The sequence below is a fragment of the Bos mutus genome, chromosome 15, assembly GCF_027580195.1.
Source record: "Bos mutus isolate GX-2022 chromosome 15, NWIPB_WYAK_1.1, whole genome shotgun sequence".
Lineage (NCBI taxonomy): Eukaryota > Metazoa > Chordata > Mammalia > Artiodactyla > Bovidae > Bos > Bos mutus.
Window position 1 is genome coordinate 50145247 of NC_091631.1, and position 12383 is coordinate 50157629.

The 12383-nt window shown below is 48.9% G+C and overlaps 1 protein-coding gene across 3 annotated transcripts; it reads right to left on the reverse strand.

Moving 5' to 3' along the window:
* Nucleotides 1–900: 900 nt before the first annotated feature.
* Nucleotides 901–10876, reverse strand: HINFP (histone H4 transcription factor). Of its 3 annotated transcripts, none has more exons than XM_070384091.1 (10): nt 10730–10876; nt 6181–6365; nt 4663–4892; nt 4292–4403; nt 3961–4113; nt 3364–3441; nt 3157–3277; nt 2932–3070; nt 2716–2840; nt 901–1890 (listed from the first exon to the last, which is right to left on the reverse strand). In XM_070384091.1, exons 1-10 carry the CDS (start codon nt 10783–10785, stop codon nt 1473–1475), a joined length of 1617 nt encoding a protein of 538 aa, XP_070240192.1. In that variant the 5' UTR covers nt 10786–10876; the 3' UTR covers nt 901–1472. The 3 variants fall into 3 exon arrangements, with proteins under 3 accessions (XP_070240192.1, XP_005897184.1, XP_070240193.1); XM_005897122.3 differs by lacking the exon at nt 10730–10876 and adding an exon at nt 9670–9785; XM_070384092.1 differs by lacking the exon at nt 10730–10876 and adding an exon at nt 8128–8407.
* Nucleotides 10877–12383: the final 1507 nt, after the last annotated feature.

Genomic DNA, 12383 nt, shown 5'->3' on the forward strand with positions numbered 1-12383 from the left:
CTGCAGCCTACCAGGCTCCTCCATCCATGGGATTTTCCAGGCAAGAGTACTGGAGTAGGGTGCCATTGCTTCTCTGAAGATGTGACTGCTGCTGCTGCTGTGAAGTCACTTCAGTTGTGTCTGACTCTGAGTGATCCTGTAGACAGCAGCCCACCGGGCTCCCCTGTCCCTGGGATTCTCCAGGCAAGAACACTGGAGTGGGTTGCCCTTTCCTTCTCCAATGCATGAAAGTGAAAAGTGAAAGTGAAGTCGCTCAGTCGTGTCCAACTCTTATCGACCCCATGGACTGCAGCCTACCAGGCTCCTCCGTCCATGGGATTTTCCAGGCAAGAGTACTGGAGTGGGGTGCCATTGCCTTCTCTGGAAGATGTGACTAGACAGGCCTAAAAAAATGGTTCATATTTTGAAATTTTCCAACCCCTTTACGAATCTACTGAAAAAACATACCCTTTTCTTCAGGAAAACACACCTTCAGACACATACCTTTCTAACTTGGTTCTGGGACTCCAAGTACCTGTTCTTCCCTAGGGCCTTTCACACCCACCCCCCGCCCCACCCCCAGAGCCGCCTCTGTAGAACCCCTGCCCCAGAAGCACTGGGCCCTAACCAGCACTCAGAACGGTCGTGGTCGGGTGCTCCGTCTCCCTGGTGCGCTCCACTCGTCCATTCCAGTGTTCTACTGCCCACTGCTGGCCTATGCCTGGGACCTCCATCTTGGTAGATGTTCCGAGAGGAAATGGAGAAGTTTCACCAAAGGTGGGGTGAGGGGGAGAGAGGCAGGGAACAAGAGGACAGTTAAAAACAAAACAAACCCCAGTCACTGAAAAGGGAAACAAGCCTAATTATTCTGCTCCACTTCTGGGCAGCAGCATCTCCTCATTGCCTAGTTAATCTACCAAACATAAGGAAGAAGAAATGAGTCACGGCCCACACATTTCTTTTATTACCAAAAACAATTGTTATGCACAAACTCAGTGCCTCTAATCCCATCCCTGAGGATAACCATGAAAGTCCTTGGGGCTATAAGAGGAACCATTCAGAGGGAAATGCCTTGGCTGATTTTGAGGAAAGGGCCCTTGGAGGGATCAGTTCCTTGGCACCCCTGGGCCCAAGGACCCCTACAGACAGGAATGGATGTGAGCTGACTATGGATTTCCATCCCTGTTCTAGCATGTCTAGGGGATTAGGGTTTTAAGCCTGACACTAGCCCTCTCTACAGGAACACACACACAACCAGGGTGCCCCCCCTCAAAGAATCAAAACTTTTCAGGACCACCAAAGAATGTGGACTGGCAGAAAAAGGACGTCCCTCAGCCTGCTGAGTGACGCAAGCTGGCTCAAGAGTGGACCACGCTACTCTCAGCATCACTCCTAAAGGCATTCGTTGACAAGGGCTGCCCACTAGGGGCGCTGCCACCAGCCTGGCTCAGACTCCAGGGCCTGGAGGTAGCAAGGGTGGGGGCCTGCAGCCTTCACACCATCTGGACTTCTGGCTCTTCCGCTGCTCCCTGAAGCTCTCCCATGACACCCCCCGAGGGGGGCTCAGAGGCGGGTGGGGGCTCTCCCGGGGCTTCGAACAGCACGTAATAGACGACCTCCCGCTCGCCCTGGGCGTTGGTCTGGTTCACCACGTGGATGATAGGGCTCGACGTGCCCTGAGAGGCCGGGAGGGCTATGCCCTCACCGCCCCCACCTTCCTCTTCAGCCTCCTCCTGGGGTCCTGGCTCCCCGGGCACTGTTTCCAGAATGATGTCCTGCAGGCTGCTCTCATTCAGGGATGCTCCCAGGCCCGAGCCCTCTTGTGGCTGCCGCAGCAGTTGCTGGGTCAGCTCTACACTCTCATAGCGAACCAGCTGCAGCCTCATGTAGCCGTCCTCATGCTCCTTGTACCTGGTGAAGGAGGAGCACGGAGGGTATAGCAAGCAGGGGCAGGGGGCACGGCGGGCACGGGGGGCAGACACAGGCTGTAGACTGGCGAGGTAAGGGACAATAGGAGGGAAGAAGCCCTGGGATTCTAAGTGATGGGTATTAAAGACAAAAAAAAAAGTCTTTATTGTATAAGATTTAGAAAAAAAGGCAAGAAAGCTCATTACTCAGAAAGCAAAGGGAGGGACTTCCTTGGTGGTCCAGTGGTTAAGAACCTACCTTCCAATGCAGGGGATGGGGGTTCAATCCCTGGTGGGGGAACCAAGAACCCATATGCCACAGGGCAACTAAGCCTATGCGCCTCAACTAGAGAGCCCACACATCGCAACTAGAGAGAAGCCTGCACTTCTCTCTAGAAGGCTTCACAGTAGGGCTGCAATGAAGATCACGTGTGCTGCAACCAAGACCTGATGCAGCCAATAAATATTTTTTTTTTTAAAAATAGGAAAGGGAGGGGAGAGGAGAGAGGAACTGTCTGTGTTGGACAGTAGGACTGTCAAAGGATTTATGAGAAGGCCATGAAGCTACTCATTAGGACCCTTGGGTTCACGCTCTGGGCTCTGGTTCTGGCTGCAGGGCTTTGGGGATCATTTATTGGGTTTGGTATTGTTCCCTGGATTCAGAAATTAGAAAAATATTCCTTGCCCCACCAATATTTTGGAGGTTCCTTGAGCCTAAATGGAGACAGTGGACATCAGAGCACCATCAAACTCAAGGATTTTAAATTGCTGAAAAGTATGAAGAAAAAAATGCAGAAATCCAGGTATGGGGGGAGGCTGAGAGACATACCTAAAGCGGGGGTGCCCTGAGGGCCACTTGAACTGGTGCTTCTTGCGAAGGTGCACGGTGAGGTTGTTGCCCCTTGTGAAGCACTTGTCACACACGTGGCATCTGTACCTCGGCTCTGAGTCCCCCTGGTGGGGAGGGGAGAGTGAGGCCAGCTTCCCCCACCCCAGGCACCCCCCACACTTCTGCTGGCTCCTCCCTACCATCAGCCCCACTCACTTCATGCACTTTTCGGTAATGCGACTTGATAGAGTAGAGCGACCGGGCGCTAAAGGTGCAGTTCTCGAAATCACAGCTGTAGGCTGGCTCCTTGCTATGGGTATCGAGGTGCTTCCGGAGGTCGATCAGATTCTTGCAGCTGCCAAGAAAGATCATGAGGGATCAGAAAGCATGGGGGAATCCTGGAACCCAGGTTTTGTGATTTCCCACCCCGTTTCCTCTTACCTGTAGTCGCAACAGTCACATTTAAAGGGACGGGCCTCGCTGTGGCGGAAGCGCATGTGGTTTCGGAGGGAGGAGGGCAGCGGGCAGGTCATGTCACACAGAGGGCACTTGTAGTGGTTCACTGAGGGGCAGAGAGGAGGCTGTGGCCGCAAAGCTCGCGGAAGCCTGGAGGGCAGGCCCGGAGGACAGCGCTGGCCGGCTACTCACCATGGTTGCGCATGTGGTCCCGCAGCAGCCGCTCTGTGGCAAATCTCTTGGAACAGTGAGAGCACTGGAAGTGCTGCTCTGCAGGGGGTCAGGCAGAAGACAGGTGGAGCACGGCCGGTGGCAGAGAGGAGGAGAGCACGCTGGGAGAGGGGAACCCCCCCAGGCAGAGGGAAACCACCCAAGAAGAGGGGAGCTTGGGGAACTATGGATGGACCCAGTATCATGGAAGGAGCGTGGGACCTGGAGTAGAGAACCTGAATTAGAATTCTGGCTTGCCCGCTTACTAGCAGTGTGATCTCAGGTAAGTGATTTAATCTGAGCCTCAGTTTTCTCATCTGCAAAAACGGGGGATAAGAAGCCTACCTCACAGGGCCGCTGCGAGGATTCACTGAGACAAGAGCCGTGGCACAGCGTAAGCATGGAGTGACAACCTCTAATGGGTGCCCATCAGCAGACACTGTGCCAGGTGACTGAGCCCTCAAGACAGATATAGCTAAGCTGCAGATACCTTCAGGGGCCCCCTCTCCTGAGAACGTGCCCCCAGCCACCACCCCAAGTAGGACAGCCTGCACCTATGCCCCTTCTTCAATCACTTACGATCCAACGAGGACTGGCGACGGATATGATCTAAGAACTTGGTGTTGTTGGCAAACATGCCCCCACAGGTGGGACAGGCCACCACCTTCTCCTGGGTATGGCTGCGGAGGTGCTCTCGAAGCTTAAAGCGGTCCTTGAAGGTGCAGGTACAGCCTGGGAAGGAAGGCCCGGTCAGGTCCAGCCACAAACCCCCAGAGTAGGGTCTGTACCCCCAAGTCTCTCCAGCCAGCACCCAACCCTGCCCTGCAGGACTGGTCCTACCCCTAGCTGCTCTGGTCCCTTAGTAACCCCAGAGTTTCTTTAGAAGCCATAAATTAAGGAGTGGCCCTACCTTTCCAGCCACAGAGCACCACATTGTTGTCCTTGCCAACTACTTGGTATTCACAACACAGGCTGTGCGCTTCCACGTGCCGGTAGAACCACTCGGGGTTGTCGAAGGAGTTCTGTGCCAGGAGCAACTTGGGGTAAGGACTGAGGATGGGTGGAGGGACTCCTACTCTCAGGTGTCCAGAGGGGGGCTTCTTGGTTCTCTCCCAAATTAATTGGTGGGGATAGGAAAGTTTGAGCAAGGGGCTACCCAGAAATGAAGGAAAGCTACTAGCAGGAACTTCAGGAACATAGCGTATCCCAGAAAGGATTAAGGAGTCTTGAGATAAGATCCCCAACCCCTCTCCATCCCTACTCCTGGCTCTGTCTGCTGACCTCACAGTGCTCCCACAGGCACAGGAAGTGGTCGGGGATGTCAGGGATGAGGTTGCGGCTCTGGAAGTCCAGGATGCAGGGGCTGAGGTCAGCCTGGCTCTGCAGGGCCTGCAGTCCCCACTGTTTCAGCTTGGTGTGGTAGCAGTGGAAGTAGACATGGCGGATGAGATCAGCAGAATTGTCCGGAGAACAGAAGCCACACTCCCGCCACAAGCAGGAGAATTCTTCCTCTGCAAAAAGGGGTTTAGAAGGAAGCGACTGATGACTTTCCAAAGCTCTCCTCCCACTTAGCAGCAAGGGACCAGGCTGGGATGACCTGGTATACCAGGAGTTCATCCAGCAAATGCTAGCATTTAACGACTACTAACTGTGTACCAGGCACCGGGAATACAACAACGAGGACAAAAAGAGTCCCAGTCCTTACCCTTGCACAGCTTTCAGTCAGGAAGAAAAACACATCAAAATAATCACAAGCATAAATATAAAGCTACAACCAGGTGGAGAGGAAGCACGGTCTAGGCAGGGAGACTGTGTGCACAGCCCAGTGCCAGTGACTCAGACACAGCAGGTGCGGCTGGCACTTGCTACTGTGGCTTGGCGTTTCTGCTGTTCCCTGAGGAACCCGGGATGCCTCCCACTCCTTCCTGTCAAACCATAGGTCTTTCTTTCCCCCATATTCTGCCCAAGATCTCTAGGAAGGCCTATCAGCTATTCCAGTCTACTTCCTATCTCTCTAAGCACCAAATTTTCAGTGCTCTATATAGGTTTACTTGTTTTGAAAAGTAGCTACTTTTAAAAATATAATAATCACCTAATTTCCCTTCTGTATAAATATTACTTGCTTCTGAAGCTCTTAGTTACAGGTTACAGTCACTAGATTCAAATGGAATTTGAGGTGGGGGAAGCAGTGCTCTCTATACCTTCTGTAGAAAAGTTTTTTTCAAACTGTGTTATGACCTATTAGTGGCTAGTGAAATCAATTTAGAGGATTGCAAATAACAATTTCTTTTTAATTAAAGAGAATAAAATAGAACAATTCAGAGAGAATTTAATCAAGGCAAGGATTGTTTTTAGTATTTCTTAACTTCTCTATACAGGGTTGTGACATAAAATGCATTGCTAAATTTTACTGCATTTCACAGTAAAAAATAAATAAATAAATAAAAACACTGCCAGAGTGAAAAAAGCAGACTGCCAACAGCTTGTACAATATGATCCTTTAAAAAAAGTAAAATCTAATTTATATATATACATGCAGAGAGAGGTCAAAAAGAATGTTCACTAAAGTACTGTCAGTTAATTGACTTTTAATGGCAAGAGGAAAGGTTCATTCCATATATCCTTGCTGAATGAGTTTTCCAGAATGAGTCTACAATGTTTTTATAAACAAATAAAAAAAGCACAATTAAGAAAATAAACCACCACTCTCACTGGCTGCCTTCTCCCTCTGTGGCAAGGAGAGTCAGATTTTCCACCATCCCTTGGGCTCTTTCCCCTTCCTGTGTCCTGCTTCCTTACCAAGCAGGTCCTCCTCCTCCTCTTCTTCCTCCCCGGAGCCCTGCAGGTGCTGCTGCAGGTGCTGAGTGACATGCTCGCAGAATTCCTCCATGGCCGAGCACACAAAGGAACAGGACCCCCACTCACACTGCAGCCCCAGGTTCTCCTTCCGGGGAACTTTCCCAGGTGGCGGCATGGCCTTCACCCTAGAGGAGGAAGAAATCAGCACCTGTACAGATTCCACCCAAGTGCTGCTGGGGGTTAACACGGAACAGCCAGCCAGCCTGGAGCCAAGAGATGTTTTTCAGTGACCCTCGAGAAACGCTGTGCTTTTTCAGTAAGGACAGAGTAGCAGTTCTTCAAACCCCTGGAAGCTGTTTGGTGTTCTTGGGAATGGAGAATACAAACTGACATTATTGAGCACGTACCAGGCTCTGAGCTAAGAACTTTAACAGACACTTTTTCAAGGAGCTTCAGAGCAACCCATCAAGAAGGAATTACTCCTACAAAAGGCAGAACAATGCTCAGGTTCAAAAAGATGACTTTGAAGACCCAGAGCTCAGATTCAGACTCCTTTGTTCACCACCTACTTAGCTGTGTGACCTTGAACAAGTAAGCTTAACCCTTCTATTCCTGAACACCCTTATTTTCAGAATGGGGACAACAAACCCTTCTGCTTTTAATCTGCTATATGCCAAGGACCTACTAAGCACATTGTGTCATCTAATTACCAACACCATCCTATGAGGGAAGTACTGTTTTTAATTTCATTTGTAGATAAGGGCATAAGGCCTGGAGAGGTTAACTGGTTTGCTCAAGATCACACACCAGGGGTAGGGTCAGGTCAGGCTGACTCCAAAGTCCACATTTTTCCTATGCACACAGATGAGCCTAGAAGCTCCTTATTTCTCACTGGATCACATCGTAAGTACTCCATCAGACTTACGAAGGGCCACACATACTCCTTTTGCCTAACCTATCTGGTGCTTTACTTCACCACTGCCCTAATATCCTCTGAACAAAAATGTCAATTCTATTTCACATAAGAGGCAGTGTCTGTCCAGTTTATACTGGGTATACACAGTGTTAGGCACACTTTGGTGGGTAATAAACATTCGTTGAAGAAAGCTGAATAAAAAACAAAAAGTTCTCAACCTTTAATATGCACACAAATGCAGAGGTTTCCAACTCCTGCCCTAGAGATTCAGATCTGGGAAGGCTGGGGTTAGGCCTAGAAATCTGCCCTTTAACTCAGCAGCCCAGTTGTGATGGGGCCTCCAGAAGCAGAGTCTGAGGAACAATAAAAGGATAGTTTCCCTCATTAAAACAAAACACAGAATGACAGGTGACACTGCACACAAAAATCTCTGGGGGAAGAAAAGACACTAAGAGGCCCTGACTCTGTCCCCTGAGCATCACCTCCTTGAGGACTCTCACCAACTCTCACTGTGGTACCCAGGAAGGGAGTGCGGTATTGCTCTTCCTGGCCTTTCAGAGAGAGGTGGGAACTCTGAAAAAGAACTTTAGTACACAATGAAAGGGGAAAACCCCAGAAAATACAAAATGCATAAAATCTTTCATACTTACAAGTATAAGAACCTACTATATCTAACTGGTTACCAAAGGAACCCCTCCCCTTTTTTTTGTCCACACCTCATGGCATGTGGGATCTTAGTTGTCTGACTAGGGACCAAAAAGGTAATTCCTGCCTTGGAAGTATGGAGTCTTAACCACTGGACAACCAGGGAAGTACCAAAAACCCCTTTTTAAGGAAGCCTTAAGGAAATGGCAACATATTCCAGTATTCTTGCCTGGAAAATTCCACAGACAGAGCAGCCTGGTAGGCTACAGTCCATGGGGTCTCAGAGAATTGGACATGACTAAGCAACTAAGCACAGCACATAGCCGCACAGAGGGTATAAGAAACCTGGGCTTCTCTGGTGGCTCAGTGGTACAGAATCCACCTACCAATGCAGGAGATGAAAGTCTGATCTCCAGGTTGGGATGATCCCCCGGAAAAGGAAATGGCAACCCACTTCAGTATTCTTGCCTAGAAAATTCCATGGACAGAAGAGACTGGAAAGCTACAGTCCATGAGGTGGCAAAGAGTCAGACACAACTAAGCATGCATGCAAGCATATGCCAAGCACTGTTCTAAGTGTCTTATATTTATAAAAACTCATTAGTACAACAATCCTATTGAAGTAGACAGCCTGATTATCCCACTTTACAGATGAGGAAATGGCCCAGATAGGTTAAGTAATTTACCCAAGATCACAAAGCTAGGAAGTGATGGAAACAGAATTCAAAGCCAGGGAGCATGACTCCATTCTCCTCCTCCATCTGCCTGTCTTACCTTTTTATGTTTGATTCCCTCCTCACCAAAGACATCATATTCATATACACAATACCCAAAGCATGCTTTATTGAGTAGCTATTTTGTAAGTTTCCTCCAATAAGCTGTGAGCTCCTAGAAAGCCTGGTCTGTGATCTCTTCATTCTAACTGCAGAGCCAGCACACACCTACTATGAGCTCTTTTAATGTTCAAGTAAATCTATAACATTACTTTACTTTTGCACAAATCACCTAGCTTCTCTGAACCTGTTTCCTTAAATGTAAAACAGGATATTAATATCACAGCAGTGGGTGAGGGAATCGACTGATATGATTAGAAAGCTCCAACATTTACTAGCCCTGTGATCTTAGGCAAGTTACTTAAGCCCGGGTTTCCCATGTATTATTAACACGGGAATAATCATGCCTATTTCACTGAATTGATTTATGGATTAAAACACATAATGGATATTAAAATGCTTTGCCTAACTCAACAAGTGTTGGTTCTTCGTATCCTTGCTTCTAAAAATTAGATGATCTAAGAACCAATGCTACAAAAAGATCAACAAAAGGAAAACACGAAGGATTCCTAACCCTTCCTTTCATAGGGAATCATAGAAAGAAGCAACGAGCAAATACTTGAGTATAAATTGCAACGCAAGGCACCGAGAATGAACCCTGAATGGTACGCAAGAAAAGAGGGACCAAGGTCTGGAACCTTCTAAGGACTCACAATTTGGCCGAAGAAATAAGATTCTGACGTGTTTAAACAACGACCAAAACAAAGCGCCCGGTGAGGGGAGCTGGACAGGGAGAAACCGCGGCGGCAGGCTAAGCAGGAAAGGTTGCCCTTAGCGGTGGGGACTGGGCCCCTGGAGCACAGGTAGAATTCGGAGAAAAGGAAGGAGACCATTCGAGCGGGGAAACCTCCCCCTCTCAGCCCAGCTGGCTTCCCCCTAAGGCGTGGCGGCGATCGTGCTTCAGCTGCAACGAAGCCCCAGACTGGAAAATAAGTCGGGGTTGGGGGCTGGGGGCGCTGCAGGCGCCAGGCAGAACAGCGTGGCCGAGCAGCAAGAGAGCGCCTCGCCGAAGCGACCGGAAAAGTGCCTGGCTTCGGCAGCCGGCCCAAAGGACAAACCGATGCTGCCCCGCCATCCCCGGCATCCCCTGCTTACCTCCCGTCAGTCAGCTCCCGGGTCTCTCCAGCTCCCCTCCCACCTCGCACCGTCTCCGGGAGGGCACTTGAGTGACGGCCAACGACAGCCAATCGTCGCTCTCAAATCCCTCTAACAGCCAATCGCCGCTGCAACTGACGAAACCCGTGCGCGACCAAAACACGGAAGGGGCGGGAGTGAGCGGCAGCGGGCCGCGCGGGAAGGTAGCGCTGCGGACGCCGCAGGTCTGCAGGCTAAGTGCAGGCAGGCTTCCCTAGGGCCCGAATTTCCCCGACTGCGCAGGCTCGGCGCACGGCACCCACTGGGCATGCGCCGAGCTCGGGCTGTGAGCCGAGAGGGGTCTCCCCCCTCTTGTTGGTTACAGCGCCAGCTGGCCGCGTGGGAGTTAAGACAGAGGAAGAGGCGGAGGAAAAGGCGTCGGAGGCTCGGTGCCCAGAACAACGAACCCCGCTCGGCCCAAACTGGGGGTCCTTCACCTTCTTAATCTTCCTGTTTCTTAAATATCAGTATTCCTTATGCCATCTTCTCTTCCTCCCACAACTCTGCCTTCTTTGTTACCAGTCTCAGTGAACGACTCCTGAAACCTGGCAGTCATGTCTGATTCCTCCCTCACACGTCATATCCATTCCATTGCCAAGTCCTATAAATTCTGCCCCCTTAACACAGGATCTCTCAAGTTCCCCACCCCAACACACACACACACACCCTTTCTTGAGCTTCGCAGTCCCATCTCTTGACCATTAGCTACGTCCATCCCGGATGTCTACACTGACCCAACTGGCTCCCTGCGGCCACTCCTGCTTCCCTCCGAACCATTCTCGACGGAGCTCTCAAAGTGATCTTTGCAGAGAGCAAATCTGATCAAACCACCACGCTGCTTTAAACGCTAAAAGCCCCAAACCATACTGAGGCTCTCTGGACCCTTCAGCATCTGGGTCCTGCATACTTCTCCCCATCGTATCTTGAGTGCTTCTCGAGCTCCTCTCTGCTCCCCAGCCCTGGATTTCTTTCAGCTTCCCCACCACACCTAGCCGCCTTTCCTCTGCTGCCTTGTACTTACTGTTTGCTCTGCCTGGAACAATCTTCTGAAACTGATGGGAACTGATTCCTACTCATTCTTCTGGTCTCAAAGAAGCAGCTTTTTTTTTTTCCTGGAAATCTTCCTGGACATCCCTTTTCTGTGTTTCCCTATTACAGCTCTATCGCACTTCCCAGGTGGCGCTACTGGTAAAGAGTCCTCCTGCCAATGCAGGAGAGGCCAGAGAGGAGGGTTGGATCCCTGGATGGGGGAGATCCCCTGGAGGAGAATGTGGCAACACACTCCAGTATTCTTGCCTGAAAAAATTCCCTGGACAGAGGAGCCTGGCAGGCTACAGTTCATGGGGCCACAAAGAGTCAGACATGACTGAGCACACATTATATTGTATTTGCCTGTTCAACTTGTCTGCATTCTGCACTGACTCAGTTCAGTGAGGGAGGACAGGGAGAGTGTGTGTGTGTGTGTGTGTGTGTCTTTCTATAACCCCACTGCTTAGCCTAGTAACTGAAACTCAGTAAGCATCCAAGACATATTTGTTTAAAAATTATGTACCTTGCTGCTGCTAAGTCTGCTGCTACTAACTCGGTTCAGTCGTGTCCGACTCTGTGTGACCCCAGAGACGGCAGCCCACCAGGCTCCCCCGTCCCTGGGATTCTCCAGGCAAGAACACTGGAGTGGATTGCCATTTCTTCATTAGGACTGATATTATGTTATATTTTCTAGCCTAAATATAAGCCTATATAGTTTACAAAATCAGAAAACCCGTTAAATGTTCAATATAAATAAAATGAACTTAAAGATGCCATTAAAAATAGCAGTCACAAGAAAATCAGAAATTTGTGCATGAAATTTTTTACTAAGTGATTAAATTTTGTCCCTATTTTAAAATAAGGGTTTTAAAATATAATTCTAGTAACAAAAATGTTTTATCAACTTTATCCATTCAAAAGCACATAGCTTTAGTAATACTTCACAAATTGCCAACCATATTTTAATTCAGGATTAAACCACCATAGATGGCTTTTAGCTTTAATTTAGCAATTCCTGAAGAAAAACTCATTCACGGATCTGCGTAGACTCAATTTTTACAGAGAAAAAATTTCAGGATATCTCTGAAATGCACACGTTTCCAAAATTTGAGACAGTACTTTGCTGTCTAGCATAGTTTACTTCCACTCAATCTGCTTCTCTTGAAAACAGGCCACAATTTTGGCTGGATAATTCAAGACACATCCTGAGATTTGTTCTTTAAAAGCTGCCGCAAGACCTTGAAGCATAATTCATACTCATCCAAAACTCTGGATCTCTCCTGAAAGTAGAAAATGGATAAGCTGAATTATGTTTTGTGTTTCCTCTGAGTTCGTTTTTTAAAATCTCTATTTTTGAAAAGTGATGAGACTCTTCTTCACTACAAAATAGGTGACTGCACTGGGCAGCTCAGCACTGGAAACTAACTTTTCCGGTCATCAACAACTCAATCCACAGATCCAGTTGGAACCTGAATACCTGCCCTCTCATCAAAAAAAAATTTCTCGTGAAATTCTGAGTTCAGTGTGTTGGCTGTCTGGTCATGTTGGTAAACAAACTGCTCCTCTGTGAACAAATAAGAGTTTCATTTCTTAGATCAGGGGAAGGAGCTTGATAAATCTCTTTGAGTTTTGATGACTAGAATTTG

Bases quoted from the DNA above. Each gene is read 5' to 3' on its own strand.
- HINFP (XM_070384091.1), bottom strand. From the start codon at position 10,785: ATGAGTAGGAATCAGTTCCCATCAGTTTCAGAAGATTGTTCCAGGCAG. The intron at 4,893-6,180 runs GTAAGGAAGCAG...CCCTTTTTGCAG, and splicing joins GGAGGAGGAGGACCTGCTTG to AGGAAGAATTCTCCTGCTTG. The intron at 2,841-2,931 runs GTGAGTGGGGCT...CCTCCCCACCAG, and splicing joins ATTACCGAAAAGTGCATGAA to GGGGACTCAGAGCCGAGGTA.